This window comes from Lichenostomus cassidix, chromosome 21 (genome assembly GCF_008360975.1).
Source record: "Lichenostomus cassidix isolate B80296 chromosome 21, HeHo_3.0, whole genome shotgun sequence".
Classification (NCBI taxonomy): Eukaryota; Metazoa; Chordata; class Aves; order Passeriformes; family Meliphagidae; genus Lichenostomus; species Lichenostomus cassidix.
Window position 1 is genome coordinate 5519419 of NC_139501.1, and position 19992 is coordinate 5539410.

At 47.6% G+C, this 19992-nt stretch overlaps 1 protein-coding gene across 18 annotated transcripts in view; it reads left to right on the forward strand.

Annotated features, from left to right (window-relative positions):
* The first annotated feature begins 1820 nt into the window (after positions 1–1820).
* EIF4G3 (eukaryotic translation initiation factor 4 gamma 3) overlaps positions 1821–19992 on the forward strand; it is a 140119-nt gene continuing 121947 nt past the window's right edge. For all 18 annotated transcript variants that reach the window (XM_085079721.1, XM_085079727.1, XM_085079725.1 and 15 more), the window contains exon 1: positions 1821–2125. In XM_085079721.1, the coding sequence (XP_084935847.1) occupies positions 1956–2125 (170 nt within the window). In that variant the 5' untranslated portion in view covers positions 1821–1955. The remainder of the gene's footprint in view (positions 2126–19992) is intronic.

Sequence of the window (19992 nt, forward strand, 5' to 3'; positions counted from 1 at the left end):
TGCCCACTGTGCTGAGTTTTGCTCCAGTGAACAACACCCAGTCCAGATTCTCCACCTTCAGATTTGTATGTAAAACTCAAAATTATTTATCTATGTAGAAACAGGACCATTGTACAGACAGGGACAGATATGACTCCTCAGGTTGGTTTTCCTTACTGCACAAGACCTTTATCTTTCTTCTCTCAGCTTGTGGTTGCACTAGTTACTCTCCAAGTGCCTGAATACACCACCATGAGAGCTGTTCACTTCAATAAAAGAAGCTTTTCACATTTAAGGGTTTATTTGCGATTGCTTCAAAGCATTATCATCTTCCTAAACTTGCAGCTGCTCAGAATTTGCAGCAGACAGGGCACAAATAAACTCTGGGAAGGTTTCCTAGAGCAGCACTCCAGGCTGGGTGCCTGGGGCAGCAATACCTGTGGGCACTGCGAAGGTGCTGGGAGCGTCTCCCTGGTAGGAACGTTGGAAGGTGCCAGCACATTGGAATGAGCCCTCAGGAGCCAGCGGTGAGGCAGGACAAGTCAGGACAATTTGGCAGCTGCTGGAATCTGTTCTGAGATGCTTTTTATCTCCCTGAGATGGTACAAACCACCTTGGCTGCTGCCAAGCTCAAGTGCTGGCTGTGAGGAGGGTTCTGCAGGCCAGATGAGAAATGGTGGAGATGGTGGCGTGTGGCGACCCTTGCGGGGTGATGGCTTGGTGTGATCATGGGGTCAGGTGGGCTCCAGACCACAAGGGCACGTCTGGAGAGTCCCCATTGCCACAGGTGGGCTGCCCTGGGGGTCCTGCAGGTCCTTCACAGCCCCCCTGTCAGCCCTCATGAGGAGCCGCATTGAGGCCCCTGCCAGCTGCCTCAGCTGGGAATTGGAGCTGCGGGCTGTAGGGCTGACTGACCTCGGGCCCACAGTCGGGTGGATGCTGCAGGACCCCTCATAGCCAAGAGGGTCCCAGGCTTCCATGGTGCTTTGAGGGCTGCCAGCCCTCACGATGCCTCAGGAGGGGCTGCAGTACTGCCCCTTCCAGACCCTCTAGAAGCCAGGAATTGGGGCTGGGGGTGAATTTTCGGGCACAGAAGCCCGCGGAGGGGTGGGTGCTGAGAGACCCCATAGTCCCCTCACAGCCCTGGGCCGGTCCCTCACACTCGAGCGTTGCCGAAGTCTCTCCGACACGAGCCGAGAGTTCCCGAAGCTGTGGCCCCGCCAATCCCGAAGGACTCCGAAGATCCCCGAGAAGTTCCGGAGAGACACGAGCGTGGCGGGAATCCCTCTTCCGAGCCTCTCCGAAACTTCCCGAAGTGCCTCACGCCCTCGTCTTCCGGAAATAGCCGACGTTTGCCGAGCGCGGGGGTCACGGGAGGTACTGGGCTGAGCGGAGAGGGAGGGGGAGCAGGGCAGGGCGCTTGCGCCCGCGAACGCCTTTCCGGAAGAAGCCGAGGTTTACCGAGCGGCCCTGGCTGACGAGCGACTCCGGAAAGAGCCGAAGATTGCCGATCAGAGGTGGGCCGAGCGACTCCGGAAAGAGCCGAAGGTCGCCGATCGGCTCTGGGCCGAGCGGCTCCGGAGCGGCCCGAAGGCGCCCGAGCGCCCGCCCGGCCGGACAGCTGGAGGCGGCCGCAGCGCCATGTTTGATGCTCCGCTACTCCAGTGAGGAAAATCCGCCGGCATCGCCCCCGAGCCGCCGCCGCGAACGGCTCCGCTGCCCCCGGCGAGGGCGACCGCGACCCCCCGCCGCCGCCGGCTCATGAGCAGCGCGGCCTGAGCCGCCCCCCCTTCCCTCCCTCCCTCCCCTCCCTCCCTCCCTCCCCGCCGGCCCCTCTCCCGAGCCCTCCGGGAGGCGCGTTGTCACGGAGACCGGCGCCGGTGCCGGCCCGCCGCGCTGCCCCGGCTCTCCCCCGGCCCGCTCCGCGGCTCCCCCCGGCCCCGCTCCCCGCCGCGGGGTGGTGGCTGCGCTTGGCCATGAGTTTACCGCAGAAGGCGGCTTTGAAACCCGGCGCGGCGGCGGCGGCGGCGGGGACCGGCCCCGGGAGCGGGGCGGCGGCGGGGCCGCCTCCCCCCCCGGCTCCCCCTCACCCGGCGCCGGCGCCTCACCCCAACATCAGGGCCTTGCCGCCACAGCCGCCCCAACAGTATCCTTTGCCCCGAGGGTTTGGGGGTGACACTCCCTCCCCACAGCGAGCGGGCCGGGGGGGTGAGGGCTGCGGGGACCCGCCAGGCCTGGGGCGGTGGAGGGTGAAGGGTCGTGGGCCCCCCAGCCCGGGGGAGGGTTGAGGGTCGCGGGCCCTCAGAGCCGGGGGTGTGTGTGAGGTGGGGGCTGTTGAGGGGTTCCCGGCTCTTTTTTGTGTGTTTGTTTGTGTGTGGGGCCCCCTGCAAAGGGGGGCTGCACCTGCTGGCATGGTGCTGGGAAAGGGGGACCGTCCCCGCCCTCAGTGGGCTGCTTTGGGGGTTCAGCCCTTTACAGGTGGTCCCTTTTCCTCCCTTCCCCAAAGCAGCGGTGACCCCAAGGGTAAACTTTTAATTATAAATGGTTCTTCAGTTTTGCTTCTGGTCCTGCCCAGGTAAGTGCTTCGGTTTTGTTGTTTTTCCACGAGATTTTTTTTTATTTCCAGCTGGGGACGATTTTCATGTGATTTATTTCATTTTATTTAATTTTTCTTACTTGGCTGGTGGGAATAAATCTCAGGTGGAACGTCTCACTGAGCAGCTTTCCCTGCCAGGCCACGCGTGATGGGGAGGAGGAGGAGGCTCCCACTCCCCAAAATCCCCCCACCAAAGCGGCCGCTGCTACAAAGAGAGGCCGGCGGGGGCTGCGAGTGTTTTTTAAAGGTCTTCGGTTCTGTGCTGCGAGTAGGCCCCGAGTCAGGAGGGAAATACTGCAGGGATCAGCAGGAAAGTGCCTGCCGGCCTGAGGTTTTGTTTCCAGCGTCCGACAGCATCCCGTGGCAAACTGGCTGCTCTCTTCCCCTCCTCGCTGGAGTTTTAGGCAGGGGTATGAAATGAAAAACACACTTTGTGAAATATCTCTGTGCTGTGTTATCCGGGAATGGTGCAGGGACGGTCAGGAGTGTGTTTTCCCATTAATGTTTGGTGGTGAGTTGGATTTTAAGGTGGAAGTGCAGGGTGGTTTTCTTGCCAAGGGCTGTGCGGTGCTGCCTGTGCTCTCAGAACTGTGTTCCCTGTGTATGACCATTTTCCTGCTCTCACTTTCATTTTGGAGGTGGGAAAACCAAGCCCTTTTATAATCAGTTTAGGTCCATTGTTTTCTTGAGCTTCCGGCAAGAATCACCCCTGGCATGACAACAAATTCATTGCTTAAATCATGAGACTGTTGACGTTACAGATTTGTTTGGGTCAAGTGAAAACCCCTGGACATTCTCTGTGCTGGTTGATTTTTGCCTGGTTTGTGCTATTCTGTAATTCCAGTGAGTGCTTTAGGAATGAAAACAGTGGGAAGGTGCTGTCAGGACAGAGTTAGCGGGGTGGTGGTAAGTAAAACTGTTGCTCAGGGATAATTTGCTTCAGTTTTGAGGGTTGTGCCAAGAGGTGGAGTGGGAATGCTGGCCAGCGTGCATAGGCTGTGCCCAGCTGATCTTCCCAGCAAGACGCTGGTTTGACTGGGAAGGGGCTTTTTTATCAGGGAATGTGGCACTTGGGTGCCTTGACAGTTGAAGGGCTGAAGTTTGCCTGGCTCTGGGGTTGTGCCGGGCTTTCCAAAGCACTTTGTTCCCTGGGTGAGCCTGGTGGTGGGTCAGACGAGGGTCTTTACTGTTGTGGCAGTTGATTTTGGTGAGTGTTGTCATGAGGCACACTAGGGATGAAGTTTGGGTTTACTCTGAGCACAGCCTGAAAACAAAAGGGCTTGGAAAGACTGGAGAAGCTCCTACAGGAGCTGGGGCTGGTGTGGCAGTGTGTTCCATTGTGGGGACCCAACTGGGCACCGTGAGCAGGAGGGACAGAAGGAGGGAGAAGAGTTAGATGAATGTGACAAGTTGGTGTTATAAAAGTGGGGAGGTTAAAATGACACAGTTTCATTTTTATTTCTAGACATGCCTGTTTTGAAAACATTGTGTTTGACCGATATCTCTCCTTAACTCCTAAACTACCGATCTGTGCTTGGAATATATACAGGCATTTCATTTTTGATGCTTATTCAGGTGTCCTGGTGAAGCTTATTCAGGTGTCCTGGCTAGTTTTATCCTCCACCAAAACCTGTGTTTGCTTATAAACAAAAGCTGTTACCTCTCAGTGCTGCTCTGAATGAGGCTTGGGGAGCAGAGTTCATCCCTGATTTACTGGAGTGCAGGGGGTCATCTGAGTTCAGCCTTATTTTTAGCTCTCTTTGGTTTCTTTTTTTTCTCTCTGTTTTGATACAACTGTTGAGCCACTGTTACCTCATGGAAGATAAAAGAGTTGCAGGTTTCTCTGACCTGACTTTTTAAACCAGAGCAGTTTCTTAGTGGTGGACTTTGTAACTTAGGAAATACCTGTGGTTTCAGACTTAATGCATCGTGAAATTAAACAATATGTGCATAGTTGGAAAAAAATAAGAATTGTGTGAGAGAGAAGTGTTTAGCATGTGCACGCAGCAAGGCATGAGAGAGGGAAAATTAAAAGACGGGAAAGAAGGATTTTTTTTGGTGAGCTGATATTTCTTTTAGAAAATAATATTTTTTGAAGGAAAGTGAAGCCGGAGAGTGATGGGCATGAAGAGCAGAAACGTCTGGATGTGAGATTCATTCTGTTTCCTGCTAAATAGGAAGTTATTGGAACTGTTGTAAGGCAAGACAGAACTGTGAGGAATTTCCTTAACACAGTGGCTTCAAGAAGTTAAATTTCCTGTGTAAAAGTAAGTTGGGATAATTTTGTGGCTCTGGTAGTGGTGAGTATTCAGCCAAACCTGATTTCAGGCAGAAATTGTGCTCAAAAGTTGTCAGTATGGATAATTCCTCCAGCTGAATTCTGACCCTTATTTGGGAGGAGAGGACAAGGGAGGGTGAAGTGACACACAGAAGGGATATTATAAAAAACAAATCTCAATCTGCCCTCCTTGACTTTGACTTCCGGACTGCCTCTGCAGGAGAAGTCCCAGTGAAGTCTGGAGTAAGACTTCTTCCATAAAAAACCTACAGTAACGAAGGTGCTGTAAGTGCACTGTGGGCCTTTGTGGTTTTACCTCGATGGTACTTCTTTCACATGTCACACTACACCCTGTTATTTACTCTCCCACTTAGGAGTGAAGTATTTTTTGTGCTGGTCTTTCAAAAGTCTCTGTGCTGTGAATAAATTTTGTCAATCAATATAATCAGGTCACCAGTTTCTTCCCAGCCCAGATGTGGGCAAACTTTGGCCTGTAAGGGACAGCCGGGTTGATGGATGGCACCTGGGGTGAGGTCCCCTGGCTGCTGGTTAATGTGATGCTCTTCAGTCAGAGCCAAATCAGAGGTGTCTGCAGCTTGGAGCTGGTGTCATTAGGGTTTTATTTTCTTTTCCCAACTTCCTCGCGTTTGGAGGGAGTTCCTGGTTGCTTATGTGCAGGCACCAGTAAGCTTGACTTTAATCTGTCCCTGTGGCTGCTTCCATGTGGGATTGGGCATCTCTGAAAAATAGGGTGTTCCTCAGGTTATTGCAGGTTGTGGCAGGCTCAGGGTGGGTGTCAACAGACCATTACTAATTTTTTTTTCTCTTCTTCCTCCTTGTTAATTCCATTTCTGAGAAGCAGAGAGGAAGGATCAGTGTTTGGGGGACTGATTTCTGTGTGAATTTCATCATTACTGTGCAAGGAAACGTGTTTTGCTAATGTTGCATGAGTAATTTAGTTTTAGTTTTTCTTTCATTGTTCAGCTAACTGTGCTGTAGTCCCTTTCAAGAAGTGTTATGCTGGTTCCTGCTGTGTTGGGTGGCATCTTCTGGATGCAAGCAGCTTCCCAAAAGCCCAGGAGGACAGCAAGAAATACAGGATGGTGTTCATGAATGTCTGAGGCTGTGTGAGAAGTCAGGGTGAGTTCCTGGCAGTGCTTCCCCAGTGTTGGGATGCAGGCCAGGCCAGAGTAGGCCTGCCTTGGAGATCTGGTTAAGCCAAGACTTTAGGAGGATTTGGGTGTGTGGAGTTCTCTGTTGTCTCTCTATGAGCAAAGAGTTGAGCTGGAGGAGAAAGTGCCCAATAATTTTTCCCAGGAGAGCATCTGCAGCATGTGCTGAAGGGTCAGGATCTCTGGGTTGCCCTGATGGCATTGGCTCCAAATTTCCAGAGGGCGTCTTCCCTCCCTTACTTCCATTCTGAATGGTATTTTCCCAGACTCTGTCATGGAGCAGCTCTGTGTTCTCTGGAGTTTGTGTGTTGATGATTTGGAAGCTGCTTGGGCACCAAAGTCAGCTTGAAGAGTGTGGTCGTGGCTCTTGTGTGAAGCACTCCCTGCACGGCTTTGACATCAACCAGAGCGCAGCTGGAAATCCTCTTTGGGGTGCCAGTTGCAGCCGTGTGTGAGGAAGGTGTCAGGAGCATTATAGTCCTGAAAGGGAAGGAGTGGTAAGAGGTGGGAAGAAGGGAAGGGATGGCTGAGATCAGAGGTGTCCCTTGCTCTCTGTGTTTTTGAGTTGAGGAGGGAATGTTCTGAGACCTCTGCTGGATGAAGGGGAAGAAGGGGCAGAGGTGTTGCTTGGGAAGTGTTTCCATTTAGGAGTGTTGAACTGTAGAGATCAAACGTCTTGGGAGGGTCAGAGCAGCAGGAGAAGAGCTTGGAAAAGAGACTTTCCCTGCTGCTCCATAGCAGTGGCTCCTCTGCAGGGGAGGAGTGGGCATGGATTGGGGAGTGTGTTGCCAAAAGATTGAGTGCCTTTAGCCCTCCTTGCCATCTCCTCTGTTGATGTTCCCCTGCCTTGGCACATCTTAGTGTTCTTTCAAGCAGCAATAGCTTTAATTTGTTTAATGACAAAAGTTAATCATGTTAGAGCGCAGATATGTCACTTTACCAGCTTTGTAAGATTTTTGTGGTGAAATCTCTTGGAGAAAACCACCTAAAAATGTGATTTCATATGGCTTATTTTCTCCTCACATCCAAGGAAATGATTGTGTATGTTACCTGGCAGAAGTCTGTGAGAGAAGGTTACTTTATCCATTTAAATATACTTGTATTTAATGATAAACTCTGATTTGGGAGCAGAGTTTGTGTAAGAAGTTGTTGAGAGAGTAACAGGAGACTCAGAAGAAATAACTTCCCTTTTAGATGTTGGGACATAGAAGGATTTTCATCTGTGTGTGAATGGATTTTGTCCACCATTTTCAGGCTGAAAGGCTTTTCCATGTAATTAGCAAACAGTGGGATGTGTTGAGCTGGTGCATTTGCTCCACTTTTGTTTAGTAGTAGGAGTTAGCAGTGAGGATCTCCTCTAAAGGAAGTCAGAGGTAACCTATATTTTCTTTTCTTCCCTAATCCAGCAATTTCAGGGCTAGTCAACTGTCAAGTTTAGTTGTGTGTAAATCCGCTAATATGATTAGAGTTGCTGGAATTTTTACTCTGGGGAATTACAGATGGGTAGTATCACTGTTTTACAGGCATTGCTTTGGTAGGAAACTTTATCTGTGACTTGAATGTGGCTGCTGGCAATTGCAAAAGCTTTTCTGGAGTGAATGGGGAAGAGAAAACTGGTGTTTGTTCTGAGGCATGAACATGTGGGGGAAGGAGTTGTGTGCCCTGTGGTCTGGAAGAACCAGGGGAACTAATTTTTCTTCTTGTTTTTTAAGGGAATACAGTTGAGGAGACTTGTGGTGCTGTTTTACACTTGCTGCAATTCCAAGCACTTCTCTGTACAGCTTTCTTTCCCAAACCATGGACTCAGTTTTGCCTCCCAAATAGGAGCTGATGATGTGGAACAGCTGGAAGAGGAAAATAGAATGTGTTCTTAAAAAAGCAAAGGGTCAAAGGGAGGAGAGCAAAATCAGCTTTTAGGCTAGTGAAATTTTCTGGTGCGTGTTATTCCTATGGTTAAGTCTATACCTTTGGAAGGTGTCCCAGGGTGCACTCCCTCTTTTTGGAATAGGTGATGGCACACTGTTGCTGATGGGACTTGAGTCAAATTGCTGCTGGGCATGTAACTAGGTTAATGGGACAGCATGATTATTTTTTTTCTTTCCTGAAAGGAAAATTACACGTTCTGTATTTCAATTGTACCCGAGGAGTTGTTTCTACCTTTGTTTGCTGTGTAGTTGAGGTGGAGAGAAAAGGACAAGTTTCCCCACGCTGAGATTGTATCAGGTTTAAATAAATTCTGCCACCAAAAATAAGACTTTTCGGTTGTTGGTTGTAACACCTTTGTGTTTCCTTTATCTACATGAGAGGTAAAATATTTCTAGCGCTTTAGATAGGCTTGAAAAAAAAAACCAAGTGGCTTGTAAAATGTGTGTCTCGGAAGAAAAGCTTATCCCATCCTCGTCCGATCGCAGTAGCGCTCTCCAAATCTGTCGGTGAACTGTTGAAATGGGTTAGGACTTGTCGAGGTGCAGCAAGCAGCTGCTTCTTTCCAAGTGCTTGAGCTCAGCAGGAATGGGACTCCCATGCTCTGGAGTAAGAGTGTCTGCACAGGAGTAGCTGTAAAAGTTGGAAATGCAAGGACCATCCCTGCTTTTAGCAGGGGAGGGGACTGAGTGTGATGGGAAGAGAAATCTCCCTGCCAGCCTTGGAATTTGCTCTTGGTGCTGTGAAAACACAGAGCAAGGAGGAGTTAATGCAGTTAATAACACAGATTTTCCTGAGTTTGGAAAGTTTTTGGAACGTGGAAACTAATAAACATTGCAGGGCTGCTCTGTTTGGGGTTGCCAGATGATTGTGTGTTTGGGTCTGATTTACACGTGAGGGTGACTGTGAGTTACTCAGAGGAGTCAGAGGAGTCCAATTGCAATGTCTGTATCACTGGTGGTGGGTGAAAATCCATTTGAGCTGATGCTATTGCTGTGCTGATGGTCTGAAAACAGATTTCCCTCTTTTATGTGTTATTAATAAGTCACAGAAGTTACTGTGCCTTGAAACTGGCATTTTCTGGGCTTATTTTGTTGTCTTGCCAAAAGGCAAAAATAAGCAAAGTGTTTCGTCTTTCAGACTAAGCAGAAGATGTTTCCTATGTGCATCAAAGGAAAAGATTTTTTTACTGATGCTACTTTCAGCTTTGGTTTTTTAGTCAACTGTTGTCTTTTGAAGGCTCTAAGCATCCTGAGGAAAGGACCTGTCCAGAAAAAACGGGTGCATTTCCACTGAATGGTGAGACCCAGGCCTTCTGTCCTGGGGCTGCCATGAGATCTTCCGCAGAACCATCAAGTCTCATGTGAAATTCAGGCTGAAATCTGGCCTGAAAACTTTCTGGCAGTCTTGAATTCTTGTTTGGGGTGATGTACAACTCCACACCGGACATTTCATTTTGCAATGTGCAGCTGAATCATTGGGCTGACTCAATATATTATATTGGAAAGGGAACTCAGCAGGGTTCTTGTAGCTGAGGGTGGTAACCTATACCACTTATTTGGGGGAAATTCAAGAACTGAAACAAACAAAAAAAATTAAAGCCTGTTTGTTGTGACTTTTAATAGGAAATTCATGGTGCACCTCACACTCTGGAGTGTGCTGGGAAGGGGATTTCAGAGGTTGGTGGTTCGTGCCCAGCTTTAGCTTGGCAAGGCTCGTGTGGAAGGCGCTTTTGGATGTAGTACTTCTTGAGCTGGTGAGACATCTTGAGTTCCACTTGCTGTATAATATAAAACCAGCTTCAATTTGTGTCACCCTTTCTAACCATTGCTCACACAGTTATAAATACTGTCACTGGATGGTCTCTCTGTAATACTCAGCTTTTCTGGGCTCTGCATTTCATATTTTAGACTTGTGAATGCAAATAATTTAGCTGTCAACCTGTCCAACTTAAGTTTTATATTTTCCTTCAGTGTTGTGTTTTAAAGTCGATTTCAAAGTGCCTTTATGTCTGTCTCTTCAAAAGAAAAAAGACCTAATTTTTGTTGGTAAGCAAATATCACAAAGCCTAAGTTTCGATGAGTTTAAGCTGTTCACCTTAATTGTATTGATTATGTTTCCAAAATACTTTTTTAATTTTAAAAAAAGTTCATGGGCACAAGTGAACTCCTTTGTATTTCAGTATTTGGTTGTGAGGTTGTGCACCACATTTAACTTGAAATGATTCCCATTTTCCCCCAAACCACCTCGTTTCATTGCGGTGGCCGTGGCAGCAGTACCTGGCATCACTGGCATTCACCGAAACAATTGGCCCTTGGCACAGCCCCATCCCTGCCTTGCTGCAGCCAAAGCACACTTTATCCACTCAGGCTGACGTTAAGATCATTAAATAAATGAATGAATTGTACTGTCACCAAATTCCCATCCTGGCAGCCGAAGAACATGAGAATTTTATAGCTGGGACCTCTGTCCAAAATGTCTTACTGAATGGCCGGGATGTCAGGAGTGGGAACAGTCAGCAGAAAGCTTTCTGGTGAAATGTGTGAGCCTTACAGAGAGTTACAGCATGGAGTGGTGTAAAAGCTTGAATTACCAGACATCTGATCGTCCAGGATGAGTATTAATCAACCTGAGAAGGGCGTGGAGAAAGCAGCTGAAACACAGCAATAAAACAAGGGAGCGAGACAGACACAGAGAGGGGGAGAGCTGCTTCTCTATTGTCAGGTCAGCTCTGTCTTATTTGAAAGGAGTTTTTGGGGGAAGAATGCAGCCAGGCTTGGAAGTGTTGAAAGCAGGGATAACTCTTGGTCTCCATTAGGGAGCTGGAGGTCTCACTGGTTGAGCTAAAACTCCTAAAGGTTACTGGTAGTTTGGAAGCTCTTGGAGAAGTCTTCTGAACTTCCACCTCTGGGAGGAGAGGGTTGCAAATATTCTCTCAAAGGGGGAGAGTTCACTCGTCAGGCTTGGATTGCTTTTTCTTGTGGTTTAGCTCCGTCGTCATTTTTATGATATTGTGCTTAAGATGGTGTTTTTGCTTAGGAATGGGAGACAAAAGATCTGTATCATCCACACTGGCTGTGAGTGGGTCAGAAGTGTCTTTGGATTGTGGGGGGAAAAAGGAAGAAGATGAAGTGTGTTTCAACCAGACAGTTTGGTGAACCAGATTGCACTGCAGCCCCTGATAGTGTCAGAGGTGCCAGGGGTAACCAGAAGTGTTTGATTTGGTCCATTCCTCTTCTGCAGTGTTCCAAAACATCAGCATTTAAAGGAAAAATACTTCTCTTATTCTTCACTTCCTCCCATCCACAGTGTTTGTCTTAATTATGGTTAATTTGAAAAAAGGTTGCTAAAATAGCACTGGTCACCAGCACAGTTGTCGGAGCTTCCCTGTTCATGCTTCAGGTGGGGATGACACTTGTGGCCATAGTGGTGGTGAAATCCAAGTGTCTGGGCAGTGTTTGTAGGTGGGAAGTTCAGTCTTTAAAGCTCTGCTGTGACTATGGAGATATTTCAGTCTGAAATCAGCATGGTTGGGGTTTATGCTCATCAGAAGAGGAACTGCCTGCCTGTGGTGCATGGGCTATGCTGTTGGTGCAAATATTCCTGAGCAACCAGGCAGGGACAGGTCCTGAAATTCCCATTTCTTTCCTATCTGGGATAGCACGTCAGGCACATCCTCACTGACTTCTACCTGCATGTTGGTTCAGCGGTGTAGCATCACTTCAGAGCACTGCAGCAGTTGCAGCCTTCCCTCCATGTTTTATCCCAGTTTGACCTGAATTTGTAGAAACCCAGAATGATTTGGGTTGGGAGGAACCCTGAAGCTCATCCTGTTCCACCCAGTGTCTTGGGCAGGGACACCTTCCACTAGACCCAGGCCCCATCTGACCTGGCCTTGTTTCCAGCAGGCAGAGCCAATGGAAGTAAAGCAGGATTTCTTTAAATGGGAAATCCTCAGAGACTGATTTACTGCTCATCTTCAGACCCTGCTGGAGTGAATATATCGTAGCTGTTTCTCTTTCTTGGATTCCCCTGCAGAGCTGTGTGTGAAGTGTGCACCTGAGATTTCTTATGAAGGAAAATTGGAGGTGCAGAGGATTGAACTGAGGAGACCCCAGGCTCCTGTCCAACCTACATCCCTCTGAACTTTGGTTTTTGTGCGGCAGTGTAAGATGTGTTGCACTGCCCTCCCTGGATGCGAGCTTTCCCAGGATTTCATTTTGTATGACATAGGATTTTAACTCAGGGGAAGTCATAAGCTCCACATGTGGCAAGAAGGTACTTAGGATTTCATTTCATTTTGATAAACTGCTGAAATAAAGATTATGGGGGGGAAAATCACAAGGCGTTACAGAATTGGGAGTGGAAATGAGCATCAACACCCTGGAGAATCATCCTTCTAGAATTCCTTGCTCAGCTGACAGGAGGACCATCACTCTGGGTGACAACACTGCTGTCACCACAACAGAGTGACCAGCAGAGCATTGCATTTCCCCACGAGGTCACAGCGTGAAGTATTGGAGACACTGCAGGAAACACAGCTGAGTGAATGAGACGGTAAAATACCAGGCTGTTTGATATTCCTGCTTATCATACAGATGGAAAGCCTGGCTCAGGAATAGATGGATGCTGCTGCAGGGTCCCCAGACCCAACACAAGCAGGGGCCATCCCTGTGGAGCAGAGGCATGTGGAGGGTGTAGCCTGGTAAGCTGGAGTAGTTTATTTGTGGTTTTAGGGCACAGAGTTTGAGGTGAGCAGGCAGGGGCAGTTCTGTGTTAAATGTCATTCACAGGAAGGGAAAAGTCAGCTGGTTTTTAGTACTTTACAGAAATTCTGACTCCTGAGTGAAAATTGCCATGATCAAGGGCTACAGTGCTCATGTCAGAATGGGAACTTTTTTTTCCCCAGTCGTGTAACAATGTCCTCCAGCAGCTGCAGTAACTGCTGGGGCTGAAGGGAAGCCAAAGATGGGAGGTTTTACTTAGTGAATTCAGCATGAGGAAGGTAGGCTGTCATACCCACACGGAGGTTTATTCCAGGCTGTAAGCTGAATAAGGGCTGGATTAAAGCTTGGAAACCTTTCTCTGCATTGAGATCCTTTTTCTCTTGCTCTGCCTGCCTCCATTTGTGCCTTTTTAGTTATGTCACCTGGCCCTGTCTGCTTTGGCTCTTGGGGTTTTAATGCTCTTACCTGGTTATGTGTGTGCAGGGCAAACTCAGTATAGAAATAATTCCTTGTGTGCGTGTGTTAAGTAACTGCTCTGAAGGAAACAATCCCAGTTTTCTCTTCCTGGTGAGGCTGTTGGGACTGGAGCGTGTTTCCTGGTTGGTGTCCTCTGTCCCCAGTGGCAGTGGTTCTGCACTTCCCAACTCAGACCCAGTGTATTTATCAGGCTCCCTCAAGGCAGCACATGGACAGAGGCTGAGCAGGACAGAGCCTCTCCCTGAGCTGGTATCGGGCCAGAAACTGGTTTTTCAGCTGCTCATCAGGGGACAGCTACACTGAGTTTGAGGACCTTTATTTTTGTTGGATTGTGATTCAGTTTGTGTGAGACAGTGGCTGGTTTGGCTATTTGATGTGAATTGTTTTAAGCTCAATGATTGAAATACAGGAGTATTTGAAAATAACTTGTATCTGCAGTTGCATTTCAGAATGGGAAAGGTGGAAGATGGGTGTGGCTTCAGCTCTGTTGTCTGAACTGTGGCATTATATTAGAAAACCTCTTTTTTCTGCCAGTCTAGATGTGCACAAGCATCTGATGCAGCCAGAGGTGCAGAGAACAGCTGAAGAACCATTCCTGTTCCTTTTGGAATAGACGAAACCCAAAGTAACTCCAGAAAGGAGTGGGCTGGTGTGTGTCTGGCCAGACAGGAGATCAAAGCCTTGTTCTCTCTGGCTATCTCCTCCCAGTCACTCCTTGTCATCTCCATCAGGCCAGCTTGCTCAGAGCCCTGCTTTGGATATTTTTACAGTATTTACCAGGAGGTTTGCTCAGTCTTAACCTTGTGTAGCTGCTGTTCAGTGTGAGACTACTACTGGTACTCTTTTTTTTCTGCTTGAAAATGCAATAAAGGAAAATGAAACAGTCATCACAAGTTCTGGCTCTGACATTGCCTCGTGTCAGATTTGCCTCTGTCCTCCCCTGGATCTTCTTGGCCACTGCTTGGGAATTTCGTGGGTGTGATGTTTTTCTTTGAATGCATGTCTCCTGTTAGAGATTCCTGGTTTTCCCTCATTTCTTGAACAATGTAGTTTCTTCACTCTGAAGATTCCTCCTCTGGGAGCGATGCTTCTGACCACCTGGATTTTTCCCAGTACATCTCTTCTTCTCCCAACCCTTCTGTAATGTCCAGAGAAGCTGTGGCTGCCCAGCCCTGGAAGTGGGAAGTGTCCAAGGCCAGGTTGGACGGCGCTTGGAGCAACGTGGGATAGTGGAAGGTGTCCCTGCCCATGGCAGAGGGTGGAATGAGATGAGCTCTAAGGTTCCTTCCAACCCAAACCATCCTGGGATTCTGTGATTCCGTTCACTTCCATGTTTAAGTGTTTCAAGCAAGAATTACTTTACTGTTGCAGGTCAGGGAGCACTTTTGAGCTGCCAGGCCAGGGGTGGGTGTGGTTGGCTTTGTGAGGGGTGTTATCAGCTGGGGCAGAAATGCCTTCCTGAGCAGCAGCTGGAGGGTTTTTGGCAGCCCCTTTGCATTCCATCCTCTCTGGAGGGAGGTTTGCTGTGTGTGGAGGTGCCTCCATGTGTGCTTGAGGGTCTGGGAGCTGGCATCCCGTTTCCTTGCTGAACTGTTCCATACATAAATATGGTTTCTAACACTTACCAAATGCTTGGAAACCAGAGGCTGCTCTAGGAGAACTTCATCGAGGGAAACAGTGTAAAGATATCTCTGTCAGGTACTGGATTTCTTTTCCCTTCTGTTGTAGTTAATCGCAAAAATAAACTCAGGTAATGGTATCCAAAGGACTTTTTTCTTTGCTGCACCATGCTGTGAAATGCCTTGTTCAAGATGCTTCCTTCCCTCTGAGTCTGAATGCTTTTTAAATGCTGAAGGGCATTTTTGAGACTTTGTTTTAACTTCGTTTTACATTGTGTTTATATGAAACAGACAGAAAAAACCCCAGTGCTTTGCCAAATATTTTTGGAAAGAACAAGCTTTGTGAATAATCATTTTCATGTTCTACCTGCTCCTTGGTGTGTTCAGACTGTGGAAGAATCTTCTCTCCCCTGAAAAAAGCTTTGAGGGATTAACCTTAAGGTAGTCACTTGAGGCGAGTTGATTAAGAAATATACTGAACGTTAGATTTAATCAAGATTGAGTAATGGAGTTAGAATTGACTGTCGTTCCTGGAATGCAGTTATTTTTAGGTGGGGATTGGGTTGTGCTGCTCCCCAGGTTGTCTATACCATGGCTCTGAAGGCAGACTGATCCAAATGCTGTTGGACAGAGTGGATCTGCTCATTTGGTACTTGCAGCTTCACCCCATTAACACATCCCATAGTAAACGTGTTGTGACAAAGCTTGGCAAATCAGAGCAAGGGGATTCCACTGTGGCACTGAGGGTTGTCACCCAAAATACAGCTCAGATACATCAGTAAAATTATCAAGCTGGTAGCGATGGAAGGGACTTCATTTCCTTTTGTATTCGGCTTCCTCCCATGGGGCAGCGGGGGCACAGCTCCAGTGTCTGCTCTGGTGACCAGGGACAGGACTGAGGGAATGGCTGGAGCTGTGCCAGGGGAGAGTTAGGTTGGATATCAGGAAAAGGCTCTTCCCCCAGAGGGTGCTGGGGCACTGAACAGGCTCCCCAGGGAATGGTCATGGCCCCAAGGCTGCCAGAGCTCCAGGAGAATTTGGACAGTGCTTTGAGGCACAGGGTGGGATTGCTGGTTGTCTGTGCAGGGCCAGGGGATGATCCTGTGGGTTCCTTCCAGCTCAGGATATTCCATGGTTCTCAGAAACATTTGGTGAGGCACTAAACCTCATCTCCTTATCACTTAGTTTAGGGACTGCCCTCATTGCCACTTGTGTCGCAGTGTGAGGTCCTGAGCTTTTTGTCCATGTTGGTTTTTCGGTGGATGCCTCAAGGGAAATGGGTCTTGTCCAGCTCAAGGTCTTGGCCCTCTCCATGGAGTGCTGCAGAGCCATTCATTGCCATCTCGTAGGGGACGTGTGGTGTAGCTGAGGTTTGGCTGGGTTTCTCTTGCCCAAAGGTGAGACCAAAGCTATTTCTTTGCTGTAACTTTCTATCTTCAGCTCAGGAAATCAGGAAGTTTATCTGGATTAAAGCCTGAGAGACAGTGATAGGCCAGGAAGGGTTGAAGCACAGCGTGGGGAGTAACATCCCTGCCCCTGGCAGAGGGTTGGGACTGGGTGGTCTTTAAGGTCCCTCTCAACACAAACGAGTCTGTGGTGCTGTGCAGCAGCCAAGGCTGTTTGCTGTTCCTTGCTTTTCCAGAGAAGCCAGGTTGCAGATGGATTGAGTGGAAGAAAGTGGTGTCACTTGTATGGGAGGTGAATGAATCAGGATTATCTTAAAGGAGCTTCCTCACTTTCTTGACACGTTCTGGCTGCAGAAAGAATCAGAACAGCTGTCTCGCTTAGATTCAAGGGAATTGCAATGAAACAGTCTTTCCAGGGACTGAAAAGTAAAGATCAGCTGCAGGTGTTGCATGCTATTGTCATTTTGGTTTTGTCTAGTAATAATATCAATTTCCCTTCACAACCTTCAGTGTCAGTGGACAGAAAAGGCCAAAGCTCGCATGGTTCATCACATGGTGCCCTCAAGCAAGGAGCTGTTCATCTGTCAGCTGGAATTGTGACTTTTTTGTGCATTATTCCCAGGCTGGGCTTGTCTTCGCTGTGCCCAGGATGTCCATTTGTAGGTTTTGGTTTCTGGGTCAGCGTTATCACAGTGTGGGAGCAGTCAGGATATGAAGTTACCCATGAGAGAAAGTCCTCAAGAGAGACCTCAGGTGCTGCCTGTTGTAAGCTTTAGGAGCAGGTAGAATCAGAGGGCAGGCTTTCATTTCCATGAGAAAAGCACAGTTTCTGGGGTTAGTTTGCATGGTGCCAGGGGACAGGACAATATTTTAACATCATCCCAATCTCAGAGCTGACTCAGGCAGCTGCGAAATGCTGCAAGATCAGTGAACAGAGTGTAGTATCTCTATACCCAAAACACACATCGTCCTCTTTGCAGTTTACCACTCAGTAAAAGCAAAGAACATGAAACAGGAAACCTCTACAGATGATGCTTTGAAGAAGCTCACTTGGTTGATATGTTTTGCTTGCATTGCTTGTCCATTTAAGCCTGTTTATCTGTGGAGTGTTGAGGCTGGAGCATTTGCACGGAAAGCAGCAAAGAGCCCAACAGTTGGGACTTAAATCCACCTGCTCAGTGGCAGCTACACTTGAAGCTCTTCTAGTGGCCCTAATAACCTTAATGAGGTTTTTGTCTGGCTTTCCTTAGGTCTTATTTTGTTCCACATGAATATTCAGATGTAAGCAGCATCTTGTAGCTTTCCTGCACCATGTAATAGCATATTTGAGAACTGCTTTTTTTCCCCTTGATTGTTTTATTGAGTAACTTTTTTCATAGATTGATTTTAAATGTTGGCATTCCATAATTGCATCTCAAAATGTGTGTTATCTGGACTGTACAAAGCAGAATTAAATAGAACAAATACATCTTGCTTTATCTGGAAACAGGGTGTACTTTGCTGCGGATTATTGATGTTCTCTTATCTATGGTGCAGACACTAAAGCTTTGGAGTAAGGAGTTGTTATTTAATGCTGTGAGGTGCATGTTGTGATTTGAAATAGAAATAAATACAGCTTACTCTGCTCAGGTTTATTCTCAATGACCAGCACAGCAGCTCTACCTTAGAAAGGCGAAAAGGAATTCCTATTTATATCCCATCGCTGTTCATCATGCCAGAGTTGCCAGTGGAAGCCCAAGGCATTGCCAGTCAGAAATAGGTGTTTTAGGGACTTTATCTTTGTTTCTTCTTTATTTTCCATGTTTCTTTGGACTTTGCTTTCAAGCTTGTGTATTGTAGCAGCTGCTGCCTTCACTGGAGTTTTGAGTGCACAAAGAATTACTTGATTTCGTGCCAGATTGTAGAATCATGGAATATCCTGAGTTGGAAGGGACTCAGAAGGATTATCAAGTCCAACTCCTAGCCCTGCACAAGACAACCACAGGAATCGCTTTCTTTTACCCCCTAGAATAACTTTTTTTTTTATCTGCTTTATTCTTTCTCACATTTAAGGGTGTTCTGATAGTTGGATCTGAGAGTGTTGGACCTGACATTAAAAAAAAATGAAGGAAAAGATGTGATGCAAGAGCAGCTGTAAATTCCCACTTTTGCAGTAGCCACAGGTCCTCTGCTGTTTGCTGTACAAGGGACTTGCTTTTTAAGTTCCTCTTCCCCTGTCTACAAGCTGCCCGCTCGATGTTGCCATTCCCCACCTGTGAGGAAACAAAGCAGGCAAAAAATATTCCTGCAGTGGAGGAGGAGAGAGTGGCAGGAGTGTGAGAGAGAGAGGGAGAGAGAGTGTGTGTGTCTGTGTGTGTGTGTGCGTTTGAAATGCCTCTTTGTGCTGCCAGGGGTATGTTCAGATATGGCTCTGGGCTTGGTCCCTCCAAATGGATTCCCCCTCTGGATGCCTGGAGAATAGTAACATTTTTTGCACAGCTGGCTGTTTTTAATGAGACCTTCCTCCATTTTCCAATGAAGCAACAGATCAGCACCTCTAAAAAGATCTTTATCTCAATGGTGAAGAGTAGGAGTCCTTTCTGTATTAAAAAATCCCAAAAGGAAATGGCATCATGTGGGAGCTGCGGTTGTTTGAGCACTTCTGGAATGGGCTATCAATCAGTTTAATTAAAACTCTCGTTACAGTGGGGTTTTCCTGCTTTTTAGTCCAGCTACAACAGAGGGAGAAAAAAGTTTTTATCTTTACAAGCTGTTCTTGCAGAAGCTGTTGCTGTGATTGCAATTAAGAAACCCTTACTTTTTAAGCAAATAAATTAGCTTGCTTCTTTGTATTTCTTTATAAAGAAATACTTTGCCCCTCAGCCATCTCCAAAAACAGATGTGGAGTCCCTGAAAGTGAAGTGTTTAAACGCAGCATATGGATTAACTCATGGGGCAGTGCAAAAGGATGGGATTTAGCGAACTTTGCCTTTTGTGTGGTTATCCCAAGTCAGGCTGCTGAAGGAAAATGGAGTCAGTTTCCTTTGAAGCCAGTGTGTATGTATGTGTGTGAAGCATGCAGGAGCTCCCTGGTTAGGGCAGGATCACTGGTGCCCAGAGAAGGAGAGATGTTAAAGGAAATAGACACGTTGGTTTTGCTCACTTAAGTGTTTCTTTTGTGCATGGGTGAGACTTGCAGCAGAAATCTCTTCCTAGAGTCTGTGTTTGCATCAAAACCTTGGCTCTCCTAAGGCACAGTGGGTTCAAACTTTGCTTCTTGCCCAGAGGCTCCAGTATGCAACAAGAGCGCAGATTGGGAGAGAAGAGGAGCAGCCCAGTGTGAATTCATGGCTTTGGGTTTTACAGCAGAGTATTTGTGTTCCGTGGGACATGCGGGTCACAAGAAGGTTCATGATGCCCACATCTTCCACCATGTGAAGGATACTGCCTCATGGATACTCCTGGTGCTGGTGGCTGCGTGGCCCAGGCGAGGAGTGTGTGTACCCCTATTTCAACTTCTGTGAAGAGAAACACCCCCAGCAAGCACCAGACCCTTGGAGAGGTGGCGCTCACCTTTATCACTCTGCATTTCAGACTGGTGGTCATGTGTGTCCATGTTAAATGGGACACCAGTACTGACTTTGGTAATTTCTAGATGCTTTGGTTTGCTGTTGAGCTCTGCTGAATTTTATAGTAGCACTAAGAAAATGAGGAAGGGGGTGTTAGTTTTGTTTGGCGGAGTCAATATTGGATGTGTTTTCTCTTGAACTGTGAAAGGCTGGGTGCTTGGTAGCATGGCGGGGAATGATGTTAAAATGAGGAGCAGGTCTCTAAAT